This window comes from Oryctolagus cuniculus, chromosome 14, assembly GCF_051225735.1.
Source record: "Oryctolagus cuniculus isolate XC-2025 breed Fujian yellow rabbit chromosome 14, ASM5122573v1, whole genome shotgun sequence".
NCBI classification, from domain to species: domain Eukaryota; kingdom Metazoa; phylum Chordata; class Mammalia; order Lagomorpha; family Leporidae; genus Oryctolagus; species Oryctolagus cuniculus.
The window spans coordinates 18,501,232-18,515,812 of record NC_142880.1 but is presented as its reverse complement, the minus strand read 5'-3'; the positions used below and the strand labels follow the sequence as shown (position 1 = coordinate 18,515,812).

At 45.6% G+C, this 14,581-nt stretch overlaps 1 protein-coding gene across 2 annotated transcripts in view; it reads left to right on the top strand.

Annotated features, from left to right (window-relative positions):
* The window catches only part of ELL2 (elongation factor for RNA polymerase II 2), a 67,444-nt gene extending 56,080 nt beyond the window's left edge, over positions 1–11,364 (top strand). For both annotated transcript variants that reach the window (XM_002713941.6, XM_089313049.1), the window contains 5 exons: positions 1,142–1,709; positions 4,258–4,324; positions 7,484–7,655; positions 9,644–9,688; positions 9,783–11,364. In XM_002713941.6, coding sequence (XP_002713987.2) covers positions 1,142–1,709; positions 4,258–4,324; positions 7,484–7,655; positions 9,644–9,688; positions 9,783–9,899 — 969 coding nt within the window. In that variant the 3' untranslated portion in view covers positions 9,900–11,364. The remainder of the gene's footprint in view (positions 1–1,141; positions 1,710–4,257; positions 4,325–7,483; positions 7,656–9,643; positions 9,689–9,782) is intronic.
* Positions 11,365–14,581: the final 3,217 nt, after the last annotated feature.

Genomic DNA, 14,581 nt, shown 5'->3' with positions numbered 1-14,581 from the left:
TTGGGAAGTCGATTCAGGTCTCTCATATTTGTGGCAAGGACCCAAATAGTTGAGCCATCACCTATTGCCTCCTAGAATACACATCAGGAGGAAGCTGGAACCGGGAACAGAACCAGAATCCAAACCCAGAGACTCCTACATTGAATATGGGAGTGCCAAGCGATGTCCTGACCTCTAGGCCAGACTCCTGCTTCAGGAAGCCTCATTTTAATGCCAACTGTTAGGAAGCCACTTCTACTCTGATAAAATTCTATACTGGATGCTAAATAAATACATGTTCTAAATTGAAAGCAATAAATTAATGGGCTGAGCAGATACTTTCTTTCAAGCTGAAGTGCAAGCCACAGCATTATCCTTAAACAAACATAATGGGTTTTATGTTTTGTGCTTTTCAACTGTCTGAATTTCCTTTTTAATGTCAGTCCTATTGTTGCTGAATTGGGATGATGTTAGCATGGTTTTTCAAAAGTATTTCTACATTATTTTAATGGACCGGTTATTAATACCTATTTTCCAATCTTGTGAATAGACATATAAGAGTAAAAAAAAATTAGATAGCATCCCAACAATGATAGAGATACTTAGGAAAATTACTCTGAAAGCAGCGGCTGTTCTCACTGTAAGACAGGTGAAAGGCATTTATTCTGACAGCCAAAATATGAATAACCAGGCATTTGCGCACATTAGAGATTAAATCAGTGTGGGCCTATTGCCCTTGCCCTGACCTTGTTAGTTTTCAGAATCAAATGGCACAAATGGCTTTCTCATCTCAGGTAATAGAACCAGGTGAACAGTGGCAGCAGGGGAGGGCTGTCTCGGCTCCCCACTCTGCGGGGTGTTTTCCACGTCACTAACACAGGCTTTCTGGAACCTCAGGGGGACGCTGCGTGCCAGGGAGGGCCGAGCACATGCTCCATGGAACATCCGTGTGCCGGGTTCTGCTTTGACGTTAGGTGCGACGGTTGACTTCACCTTCGGTTTTGCTTGGCTTTTGTTGTTCTTGAGTTTGAAGAAAGGTTACTACAACCCTGGTGCTAGGTTTTAAGTATGAGTGAGTAAAGTTACTGAGTTATCTGACCAGTCACACATATGTATTAAATTTGAAAGCCAACCTACTCATGTTGTCTCGTTCCTCCCCCAGAAGCGGCTTCTGGATTCTGATTTCATCGACCCTTTAATGAATAAAAAAGCTCGAATATCTCATCTGACAAGCAGAGTGCCGCCAACATTAAATGGCCACCTGAATCCCACTGGCGAAAAATCAGCTGCAGGCCTCCCGCCGCCCCCTGCAGCCGCCACCATCCCTACCCCTGCACCGCTGCCTTCAACTCACCTGCCGGCCTCCAATCCTCCGCAGACTGTCAATTCCAACTCCAATTCCCCCAGCACTCCAGAGGGCCGGGGGACTCAAGACCTGCCCGTGGACAGTTTCAGTCAAAACGGTAGCGTCTATGCGGACCAGCAAGACAAATATACCTCTAGGACTTCTGTGGAACCCTTACCCCCTGGATCCGTTCTACTAAAGTGTCCACAGCCTACGGAAGAAACCCATTCAATGTCTCATAAGAAGTCCAAAAAGAAGTCCAAGAAACACAAGGAAAAGGACCAAATAAGGAAGCATGAAGTTGAGATGGTGGAGGAAAAGGAAGAGGACCTTCAAAGAGAAGAACTAGCCAAGTTCGGTAACTCCAGTCCAAACCCCAATGCAGGTATTTTTATTTCTACCCAAAAAACGCCTGCATGTGCCAGCTGCACCGGAAGAGCTTACTCTCCCGAGTTTGAGAATCTGTCGTTTATAATTAGGGAGACTTCTTTAGCGTAAGACCTTCTATGTAATTATTGATCTTAACGTGCTTTGGAGCAGATCTTTCTCTTTCGTTTTACAACTGTCATTTTCAGTCTGGTTTTAGCCAGCTATTAAACATGGGTTTTTAAATTTGCTCAGAAAATGGTGGCATTTGAAAATGACCCTGTCCGCCCCCAGAGACTTGCTTTCTGAAGGTAGACTCGGATGCTCTTTGTCCTATCTGTGATGAGACTGAGTAACCTCAACATGACCTATTATATGCCATTCTCGAGCTGATTTAACCAGACACATAATTAGCAATAGAAATATTCATTTCCTTCTTGCCCAGAGAAACAGGGTCACCCGTGCTTTAATTAATCCTAGCACAGGGGAAATGTCAAATTCTTTATAAAACAGACAAGATAAAATTACATTTACAGATCCATAACATCATCCTCAGTTACAGCGAAAGCAGCTTGTCTTTAGCAAGGCTATTGGCTATTACAAGTTTCATGATCCTATGGGTTTTGTTTGTTTATTTGTTTTTCAACTTTGGGAGTCCCGTGTTAGTCAACTCAGATCAACGGTTATTCATAAAATTAACCATTTCGGTCTTTATGAAGCTTAAAGGACAGGTAATCTAGAGACCTAGGTAAACTTAAAATAGCTTTTCCAGGGTACAGCTAATCAGTGTAAAAGCAGCTATGTGCAGGACACTGATAGCTAAAAACTGATAACAAAATGATGGGGTTTTTTCCTTAAGAAATATAATCCTCTAAACTTAATGTCTTCCATGCCAGCACATGGAAGAACCGCATCCATCATTTAGCATTGCTGCTAATTTGAAACCCAGAATAAATAATAAGACAAAATTCCTCAGGAAAATTCAGTTTCAGAAAAGGCAGTTTTATAAAATGGAATTTTACGGGAGTGTTGTCTTTCTTTTCTGCATGTAACACTGTGAATCTGTAATCCTTAGATGTAACTGACCGGCTTGGCCACGTAAGAGAACCCGTGATCGTATTCAGTGGTGCTCCAAAGAAGGGTTAGAAACTAGTGTATGACACAGCGCCCCAACTAACCTGCACTGGGGTGTGGCATGGGGCGCTGTCTGTTGAAATATTGACATCGGTGTAATGGGTACTCTTTAAAGGTCCAAGAAGCTGATGTAAGCTTGTTCCCTGCACCCGTCTCTCGTACCTGAATCTCTAAGATGAGGGAAAGGCACGAAGAAGAAAAATTCCTTGTTCAGAGTTAATATCCAGGTTCCTGGGTATACTCCATGTGCCGCACTTCGCACCCTCAGGTGGTGATCCGGAGTCAGGCCTGCAGTTGGAGCTGTGGAGACCGGCAGCACAGTGGGGCGCACGGGGGCGGTTCTAAGACTTGGAGGCCTGCAAAAGCCCTCCTGCTCTCTCTCTGCGCTTCTCTGAGGATGTGGAGCTGCTGAGAACCAACCGAGGCTATCGCAGAGTGAGGACAGCTCCAACCCCCAGCCCTGCCTGTGTTGTAACTTGACCTGGTGTCTGGCAGGGGAGGCCAGCTGACCTGCACCTAATGCTTTGCCTGTATGGCTGGGCTTGCGCTGTTGGAAAAACAGCAGTGAGTCTACATCCTATCTGATTTGTCTCATGGACTTTGTCCTTTATGTTTTTAAACCACAGAATTATCAAATATTCCCTTTTATTTTCTAGTGAGCTTATGTGTTTTGCCAGCAGGCAGGTTCCGGTTTGAGTTACTAATTTCACCCTGCTCCAAATAATAAAAAAAATTACCCTAATAAAAAGTCTACACATATGCCCCAGAAAGGGGCATTTAAACAAATAGATTATGAGCATTTGCAGACTTTCATGGTGTTGTCTGAGTGGCTGACACTTTCTTTTGGTCCTTTAAAAAAAAAAAAAAAAAACTTAGCATTACGAGGGCCTGAGATTAGAGGAGTGTAGCCAGCATTCAGTAATACCTTGTTTTAAACTACTTGAAACCAATGGGGAAACTTCCTACCCAGCCGTGCTGTCTGCATGCCAGAAAGGGTAGCAACAAAAATACAGTCCCAAAGCAGTCTGCTACCTGACTCTATTGTCTCATCTGCCCCGTTTGAGTCCCTGGAAAAGTAGATGTTGATGTAAAATTTGTATCTCCCATTGTGTGGCTGCATCTGCCACCACAGTCTTTGAATTGCTGGGCAGATGCCACAACTGTTGTTTAAAGAATAGAAGATTGACCTTGGGTTAAGATGGAATTCCTTTATTGTGCAGACACTGCAGTAGCCAGGGTGCTTTAAATGCCTGGCTGCTGGTCATAGGGCCGCTATTGTTCGTGTTCAATTGTATTCCTTGGTCACTGCTGCTTATTGAGATGGAAGAATAGAATTTGAGGAAAAGTGTTCCAGATGTTTCTAATCTATTTTAGAATTACAGGCATTTGATAACCATACTGGTGACGAACGCTGTGAATTTTCTTTTCCATAGGAGTTAAAGAGGGTTGCACTGCCCCCACGGAGCCGCCTTCAACGATTGAACTCCCAGATTATTTGATGTAAGTCCCTGTGTCTGCCCGTGGAGAGAGAGCTGTGTAATTTTAGAAAGTTGGTGAATTCTTTTCCCATACTTTGCAAATCAAAAAAGTAAAAAGTTCCAGAAATAGAGCGCCAGAGCCACCCCTGCAGCTGAAAGGCTGCCATTAAGCCTGCTCAGCCCACATCCACCCTTGTCTGCATAAGCAGGTTGTGCCCGCCCCTGCTCCGAGCTGTGTTCAGGTGGCCTTTAAGTATAGAGGTCTGGCCTTTGTTCCTGGGGCCAGGCCACGCATTCAATTGTGGAAGATGTCAGGGAGCTGACTCTTCAAAGCTGGAAGTCTATCAATGCCCAGTCATTCCCTTGGGCCCCCAAAGGGACAGTTTATCACTGACAAAGTGCCTCACCTTCTGCACTTAATAATATCAAGCACTGGTAGACTGATTTCTACTTAAAAATTTCTACCCCCAGGTCAATTTAAAGAGGAGAGAATAGTCAAATTTGATCGTTTCACTTCAGTACCAGTTATCATGCTTTTCTTGTTGTGACAACAAGTTCCTAAATGCTGAGCTGGGGACATTTTTGTAACTGGTTATCAAAGAAATTATAACTTGAACACATAATTCTAGCCTTTTTACAGAATAAAAGGCTTCTGTAAGACAAAAAATAATTAAGTTGTAAGAGCCTAGAGAAATGGAGAGTGAAAAAGCAAACAGATCTGTTGCAGCTTTGAGAATGAGCAAATGTCCCAAACAGCCAGAACACAGGATGGAGAAAGAACCTGGGCCATGTGAGTTTTTCCCCTGTTTGGAGATGGGGTGCATCCAGGCTGAGTAACCCTGCTTGTTTCTAGACCAAACAACATTTTAGACTTAAAGTATGACCTGCTTAGCAGCAGCGTGAAAGCTATACTTACTGGGGAATGAGACGGCACGAACCATGACATTGCTTGCCATCTCCCAGCTAACAGGAGCCCAAGAAACTGCTCTGAGTCCTGTCCCATGAGGCAGTGCGTGCTTCTAGAGCTCTGGGACAAGCCTTGAAAAGCAGCCACAGCAGTCCGTCCAGGAGGGGTCAGCTGCATGCTGCCGGGCTTCCTGGGCAGTCCCTGGCTCCAAAGCCAAGGGCGTCCACCTGTTCACAGCTGCACACCCACTTCTCTGAAAGTCTTCTGAATGTTCCCCCCAGCACTGCCCAGGAGCCAGTGCCCTGCTCTCATTCTTTGCTGGTGGATTTTGCATTCCTCTTTCTCAGAATATTGATATGCAAGGGGTCTTCCAAAAGTTCATGGCAGTGCATGTTATTAAAAAGAATTGCATGGACTTCAAGTATTTTGGCACCAAAATAAACTTACCTTTTGATCCCACCTCCTACTAGTTATGTACAGCAAAATCATGTGGGCAGACTAGAAAATAAATCTGAACTTTTCCCCACGGATTCAGGACCACTGCTGTGTTTTGCCACCCAGATGAGTTAATTCTATATTTGAAAGGTTTTTTTTTTTTTTTTTTGGTCTAAGGATGGTTTGTTATTTGTGGTTTTGCATTATCCAAACTGCTAAAAATTTATTCTGTTGCTGCATTAATAGCCAGCTATAGACCCATAATAAATTTTGTTAAAAACAGTAAAATGCTTTCAATGAAAATGCCAGTATAACCAAATATTGTTCTTGAAGAGCAGCACAATGGTTGAAGATTTTTGGGAAATTATTAAAGAAAATATTTGGGGTATGATTTGTAAGAAAGTAGTAGAATTATATGGAAAACTTAAATCTGAGTTTCATGATCAGTTTAGCCATCTTATAAAGGTTCAGTCCCAGGCCCTCTGGCCCGGGCTCCCTCTGGGGTGCCTTCATGACAGTCCTGTCTGGGAACACGGCTTCTGGGCTTAGCTGGCGGCCTGCCTTCTACGGCCACAAGGCCCGCAGGGCAGCTTTAAATCAGCATACCACCGCTGTCTCCATTACACTTGGAAAACTAAACCTCCGCACTGTCTAACTCAGCATGAATAAAAATATTAATGAGGACACCGAGTTTGCTCACTGCGTCACTTTTCTTGCATTGCCAGCTGGGCTTCTGTGGTACAGCCATTACAGTGAAATGGGGAAGATTATGTAAAACTGTTCAGAGAGGCCTGTGCTGCAACATTTCACCCCAGTAGGAGCACAGGTGCACTCCCAGGAGCATTCTGAAGCTCCCCCCACCTGCCTGAAACTGAAACCTCCATGGCAGGAGCACAGAGTGCCAAGAACTGGGCCTGGTGGGATCCCAGTTCCCAGACCACTAACCAGTGATGTGAATTCGGCTCTAGTATTAAAATGCCATTTGAATTTACTTGCCACTGAATAAACGGGCACTCTGGGGACATGGCCATCATGTATCGGATCCTGAGGGAAGTTCACCCCCCGGAGTAAAACACAGACCTGTGGTGTTTTATTAAAAAAGTACATGAGATGAATAGCACAACATCGGCCTTCTGTTACCGGCCATGTGACATTTACATGTCTGCAAAGAAGGAGCAGGGTAGACTTTGGGGGTCTGTCGTTTTACAAATGGTCAGCAGTTCCCATCTTGCATTCTGAATGTGTGCCTGGTGACACAGGAGGAAGGGGTAGAGGGAGCCAGCCCGAGGCAGCATGCCAACGGTTCTGTGGACTATGGCTCGGAGAGGCTGCAAGCCAGCCTCCCTATCTGAAGGCAGTGAGCTGGGAGAGTGCTTTGACTTAGCATTTAGCACTCAGTGACTGCAGGGATGGGCTCCTGGTATCACCTTTCCCTTGGAGTCCTCCGTCTCAGTGTGACCTGTCACGTTTAGGGTGGCCTCCACCGCCAGGGTGCTAGAGAATTATTTGGGCTAGAGGAAGTCAGATCTGCGTAGTCTAGATCTGTATAAATACTTTCTTCTCATCTAGTTGCACTTGAATCTCATTGCCACCAGGTCTCCCTCACTGACTTTGCTTTACTCTCCTCCCTGTGTTGAAGCTTCTGAGCTCTCGGGTGTGACAGTGTCACTTGGAAGGTCTTTGAAAGAGCGACCTGCCAGCAGACCGGTGACAGACAGACATAAAATGCATGCCATACATGGCGAGAGTTTCTGTATATTTAGTTTAGCTCTCAGACCCGTGCAAGCCTCTTTATCCAGTGGCTCCTCTCCACCTATCTTCTTTGTTTTCTCTCTTTAGAAAATACATCGCTATCGTCTCCTATGAGCAACGGCAGAATTACAAGGATGACTTCAATGCCGAGTACGATGAGTACAGGGCTTTGCACGCCAGGATGGAGACTGTAGCTAGAAGATTTATCAAACTGGATGCGCAACGAAAGCGCCTTTCTCCAGGCTCGAAAGAGTATCAGGTGAATGGACCAGTTCCTGGACAGACGCCGTCCTCACTGACCTTCCTTCTTCCCCTTCGCGTCCAGCCCCAGCCATCCCACTGCTCTGCAGAGCCCGTGTCCCTGCCCAGCAGTCCCCCACCCCCCCCGGCTTTCAGAAAAGAACCAAACACACTGAACGTGCTTTCCTCTAGTACTAAAAGCTCCCCTGTAACAGGATTTATAGGGTATTGAGAAAAATACCAAACACGACTAGTGAGGGAAAAAGGTAGATGTTGGGATTCACTTAAATATTCAAATACACTGCTGAGTCAACTCGTTACACCTCCTACACCTGGTGCTGCCCCCCTAAAAGCTGCGATTTCAGATATTCTTAAACTGCTGTTTCTTAAAACCTCAGTTTGACTTAGAAGCGGGGATACAGACAGAGGGGTGTGAAGGGAACTTGTCTGATGGAGGTTTAGTTTAGGGAGTTAGGTGCATCCAGCCCTTCCAGACCTGGACATTTGTCAGCCGGTTTTCCTGCTTGCACTCTCCTACTTTACCCCCTGGGCAGTGTTACAGCTGACAAGGAGCCGTGGACACCTGGTGTGGCTCCTGGCTGTTTCCATGGCTCTAATAAAAGGGCTGGCAGAAGTAGACGTTTCCCACCTGGTGGAGGCAGAAGGCCTTGTAAAGCTGCATGGGCACCAGTAGCAGTGGCCTCCACCTCGACCCACGGCCACTGTTCTGACCCTCACCTGCACTATGCAGCAGATGAGTCTTTCCCAGCACCACTTGTGCCCTAGAGATTCTAGGCCTCAATCTCTCCAACAAGCTGGCCTCAGGAAGACCGAGCCCAAGGAGCTGGTGTTTGAGGGTGTGGAGAGATTGGTGATATGGTGGTTTGCAGTTATTTTTTTGTGTACAGTTATTTGTCAGTGTACATGATAATATTTAAACTACAATGTAATTCCAAGGGTTGCTTAGTGGTTAGGAGTAAGTTCTAGAACCACGTTGCCTGGATCTGATTCCTAGCACTGCCATGTAATATTTCTGTGACTTCAGGCAAGTTCCTTAAAGCCTCTTTGCCTCTTTTCCTCATCCAGAAAATGGGATAGTAATGGAGTTGTTTCAAGGAATAAATGTACACAAGCATTTGTAAACTGCTTGGGTCTGTGCCTGGCACCTGGCACACAAAGGCTAGCTATTGTGTTTTGTTTCATTTTGATTTTTTTTCTAAGACTTATTCATTTATTTGAAAGTCATAGTTACACAGAGAGAGAGGTCTTCCATTCCACTGGTTTACTCCCCAAATGATTGCAACGGCCAGAACTGAGCTGATCTGAAGCCAGGAGCCAAGAGCTTTTTCCTGGTCTCCCACACAGGTGCAGGTGCCCAAGGACTTGGGCCATCTTCTGCTGCTTTCCCAGGCTATAGTAGAGAGCTGGATGGGAAGTGGAGCAGCCAGGACTAGAACTGGCGCCCATATGGGGTGCTAGCACCGCAGGCAGAGGCTTTAGCAGAAACCCAGTTACTTGAGCCACCACTGCTGCCACACAGAGTGTGCAGTAGCTGGAAGCTGGAATCAGGAGTTGAGCCAGGTATCAAACCAGGCTCTAAGATGTGGAATGCAGGCATTTTAACCAACGTCTTAATTTCCAGGCCACACAGCTTCCCCAAGAATATATCAGTAAAGCAAATATTTCTAAGCTTCTAATAGCCTCTTAGTGTTTTTGATAGGGAGTGACGCACACTTTGTTTTCATTTGCCATCTTTTGCCTTACAAACACCTCGAAGTGAATACCTTGAACATGAGTATGTGTCTTCACTTGGGAAAGTAAGTCTGTAAGATAAGTAAAATTGCTGAGTCAACTTTGCCTTTGCTATCTGGATGACTGTTGGCAAATCATCTTCCATAAAGCTTGTGCCAAGATACATTCACTCCATCAATATTCCCTACACCCTCACCTGCCCCGCCCCCCCAAAAAAGAAGCACTCTCTGATTCTCAGTTTTTTTAATTTTACAGAATGTTCATGAAGAAGTCTTACAAGAATATCAGAAGATCAAACAGGTAGGTATCGTGGCTAGTGGTTTTCTGGTCTGTAGTCGGGAGCACTATAAATTCTGTACCTTAACTCCCCCCTGTTTTCCTTTTCCCTTTCCAGTCCAGTCCCAACTATCATGAAGAAAAATACAGGTGTGAGTATCTTCACAACAAACTGGCTCACATCAAAAAGCTGATCGGGGACTTCGACCAACAGCAGGCAGAGCTGTGGCAATAGGGCCTGCTGCACCAGAAGATGTGAATAAACTGAAGCTTATTTATTGAAAATGCCCAGTGCATTGCTCTAGATTCTGAAGAGATGAAACTTTACCTGCTCAAAGTTTCAGTATTAGTAAACTTGAGTTACTTTTTCTCCCCCATTTTACTTTGCTTTCCTGCATTTTGAAGCTGCTTTCTCTGATTCTTTTTTTCCGCCTCAAGACTTATGTTTGTTAATAGAAATAATTTTTTAGATATTGGGGATTCAGTGTCTTTCAAATCAACCTTTTTCCTTAAAAACTTGTGTTTGTCATTAGAAATGATTTTTTAGATCTCGGGGATTCAGTGCCCACACTTCAAAGTTGTGTGTATTTAACAACAACAGTAATGTGCAAGGTGAAATGCTTTTGGATAAACATAAGCCTATTTTCTGACCTTTCTTAATGCAAACTCTTTGCCTTAAATGGTAGAATATATAGAAATTTGCACAAAACACAAAAAAAATTTTAAAACATTGTTTTGGAGGGTTAAACAACAGAAAGGTGTTTGAGTATGTGTATAGATTTTTCCATACACACATCTCTACAGGCTGACTTGATCTGGAATATTCAATCCACCCTGCAAGTTAACCCCCCATTGCAATGGTTGCCTTAAGGTGTTTGCTAGTTGTGTACATAGTGTGGTTAATCATTAGCTACACTGCTTCCCACTTGATTCCAGCGATGGGAAGCCCACTGTGGCCTACCGGCGTGTGAAAGCGTATGCTCAGCCTGTCTTGTGTGCAGAGGTGGTGTGGGTGTGAGTGTGCGTGAAGGAAAAAAGCTGCTACTCTCTGTAGGCCAAACGCTCAGGTGAAACAACTGACGAGTGTTACTGTAGGGTTGTTTGTTTTTTTTTTTTCTCCTGTCCAATTGCTACTTCTATAGTGGAAGACAAAAGCATTTCCATTTCAACAGTTTGTCAGCTTTATTAATGTTGGTCAAAAATTGATACATTATAAAAATGAAACATCTATAGTTTTGGGGCAAAATTATAAAATTAAATGTGTAGGTAACCTATTTATATACTGCTATAAAGTATTTTTTGAAGAGAGATATGCAAAGAAGCTATTACCTACATGTGATGTATATTTAAAGATTTTTTTTCATCCTGGGTTACAGGAATATAAAAAAAAGAGCAGATATATTTAACCATAACATACTGTGATTCATCAAACAGCACAAACTTTCATTTCATGGAGTTTATCTGTTGACGTTGATTTAAACTATCACTTGTTTTATCATGTGGGAACATAAGTTATGTGGTCAAAAATATAAGGATTTTGAACTAATGTTGATTCAACTTGTTTTGTCTTATTGTATTGTCTTTTCAAAGTGCTGCCAGTTGAAAAGGGAAGCATTATGTTTACAAATCTGTTTTGAAATGTTTGCCAAATTTTTGGTAGTATCTTTAATAAAGATATTTGTCTCCAGCATCCAAGAAAATAAGTCACTTTGTTGCGTATCACTGTCAACCAGAAAATGGGGAAAGCACAGAGACTATTAGCTCTTCTCCTTGGAGTGCCTCCGAAACTCAGGCAGGAAGGACTGGATAACATACCAAAGTCAGACCGCGGAGGCGGAAGCAAGGCCCCTTCGCTCTGCAACCGTGTGGCATCACGGCATAAAGCAGTGTGGAGCTCCCGGGAGCCTTCTGTAGCATTGAGAGCCTTGGTGCCCTTCCTTCTACTTTGGAATGAGTACAGTCATTCTTAGGTGTTCCCGCTGAAAAAGAAAGGAAAGGGGTGCAGCTGGTGTAATTTGGTCATGCCGCTCCAGAGGCTGTGACCTCAGTGGTGTGAGTTCACCGACCTCTTGGCAGCCTCCTCAAAGTCCTGTGAGCAGTGTTCAAAAGCAAGGTGCTTGGACCACGTGCATTACCTGAATTAGAAAATAGCCGGGTCTGGCCTAGGCATCTGCGGTTTGCAAATTTTCTGTGGGTAACCATGGTGAGCTGGAGCCCGAGAAGCCCTGACTGGGACATAGCTCTAGTCCTGATGTCCAGAGCTGCAGTCCAGCCGTCGGCATCTCCGTGTTCTTGAAAGCCTGTCCCCAGCTGGCAGACACCGCCGCTCTGAGGCGCCCCTTTTGGTCTCACTGCCAGCTCTTACTTGAGAACCCGTTCACAGAGCCAGCCCTCCAGCTGCTCACTTAGCCCCGAGGGCCCCTCCCACTGCCAGGGGCACAGCCTCTGGGGAGCAGCAGAAGCCCCAGAGGCTTCCTGGAAACCAGCATCGCACACCTGTGCACTTGACTGCACACCAGTCCAGATGTTCACTGCAGACTTGGGACAGATTCTTGCAAAATGTGTACCTGCCTCTCCCCCACAAATTTGAGAGCTGTAAGTCTCTGAATTTGTGATTACCCATGTTCACCTCCCTTTTGATGATGGGCGTGAGCCCATCACAGTCCAGGGTTAGACCCTCACAGATGACTGCTGCAGAACGGGAAACCACCTTAGCATCTGTCACTGAGCAGAAGAATTTACTTGGTTTTCTTCCAACCATTTGCCCTCCTCCCCTCTCTCCCTTTCTTTCTTTTCTTACTGCTGGCATCTCATATGGGCACTGGTTCTAGTCCCGGCTGCTCCTCTTCCAATCTAGCTCTCTGCTATGATCTGGGAAAGCAGTAGAAGATGGCCTAAGTCCTTGGACCCCTGCACCCGCATGGGAGACCCGGGAGAAGCTCCTGACTCCTGGCTTCGGATCAAGCCATTGCAGTCATTTGGGGAGTGAACCAACAGAATGGAAGACCTCTCTCTGTCTGGCTCTACCTCTCTAACTCTTTCAAATAAATAAAATAAATGTTTTTTAAGAACAGCATTGTAAATATTAATAAATGAATTGTATTTTTAATCACATTTCATCTAAAATAATTTGAAGGACTTCAAGATTTTTATCCACACCTGGACATCCGCTCTGGACTGAATGAGCACTAATTTACAGTAAACCAAGAGAGCACTAACGAGATGCAGGGATTTTTTTTTTTTTCAAGATGGCAGTTCCATCACCTACCTCATTGGCAGTTTCCCTTGGGATGTTTTATAGGGGTTAACTTTCAACTTTTTAAGCAGTAACAGGTGCTAATGTTTGTTCTCATAAAAGTTATTGGTCTGGTCAGTTTCCATCATTGCTCCATGCCTTGATTCTAAAAACACAGTATTAATTTTCTTTCCTCTCTGATCTTAGAATCTTTATAGAGTTTTCTTTTCCCTCAAAGTGTGAAGCAGTTGCATATGGGAGCAGGATGTTGAAATCTGGTTTCGATGAGAACGGTCTGTCAGATCCGGTGCTGTGCTCGGGTGCCACAGCCTTTCCGCGCGTTCATTCGGTTTCCAGAGCTCTGCTGACATGTGTTAGCCAGTTCCCTGCCTTCATGGCAATGAATGTGCCGGGTCACGCACGTATTTTCCAGGCCTTACCACCTCGGAAGTTCTTAACAGCTCTTCCTCACCCAAGTGCCGCTGCAGGCTTTCTTGTGTGTACTGGAAGAAGAAAAACACGCGAGCACCTTGAGAGGCCCGGTGCGGGAAGTCTGTCCACGATCACTGTTAAATGAGGACCACAGAAGATGTCGCCATTCTTCATTTCAAACGCTTCGGAAGTGTTAGACGGGCAGGTGGGTGGGTGGGTGGACGGACGGGTAGACGGCCAAACAAGCCGGACATACGCCCATATCTGCTGTTTCCACCCACGATGTTGGAACTGTAGGAAGCCGACTGTCGAGCTCAGTGGCTGTGGTGGCCCCTCTTGGGCACCGAGTTCAGTTCACTAAAAAGCGTAAACTTTGCAATTTGGGCACTTGTTTTTCCTTTGTTCCATTTCAAGCCTCCGAACTTTATCGTTAAAAACTCCGCAACCAAGCATTCTCTGATACCATCCCGTAAATGACCTCCCCCATACAGTCTCGGCGTTGGGGAGTGGGGCCAGGCTGTCTGCGTGGGACCTGCTGGCGTTCTAGGACACCCCCTCACCCCGGCCCTGAGCCAACCTCTCCTGGGAGAACAATAAATCACACTGAGGGTTCCTTCTCTCTTCTTCCCACGCCCTGCCCCCCGTCTCCATTTTACAGGTGAGTAGACTGAGGCGGGGGGGAACTCAGAAACACCCACGCCTCCATGCTGCCCCGCTGGTCTTCAGTAGACTGTTGGCCGCCAAGGAACAAATCCAGTGACACCACACAGGCAAAACAGCGCTTTCGATTGCAAAGAGGCGAGAACGTGGGGCCGGAGTGCTGGTGACGGATTAGTCTCTGTGAGCCCCTCTGCCAGCACTGCTGGACTGTGGAGGGAGTGACAGGCTGCTTCTCCAGACAAGGCTGCTCACTCCGTGCTCCCTTTCCTTTCGCACATGCGCCGTCTCAACAAGGGGGTGTTTGCGGTGGGAAAGGGCAGGTAGAGGCAGAGGGGCAGACCCAGCCCTGGGACCGCATCATTTTCTCTTTTTACCAAAAGGCTGTCTTAGGAACAGACCCCAGGTGCAGGGGGCCTCCTGTCTGTGCTGGACAGAAGGACGTTAACCTGCAGTTTCCAGAAGTTTCCGGGAGGACTAATACAGGAGGGAGCAAAGAGAGCCTGTTACACGCTGGAATTAAAGTGTGAGAAGGCCGAGTGCCTTCAGATAGCACTGCCCAGGGGCCCTGTGGAGGCCTGAGTCCTGGCTGT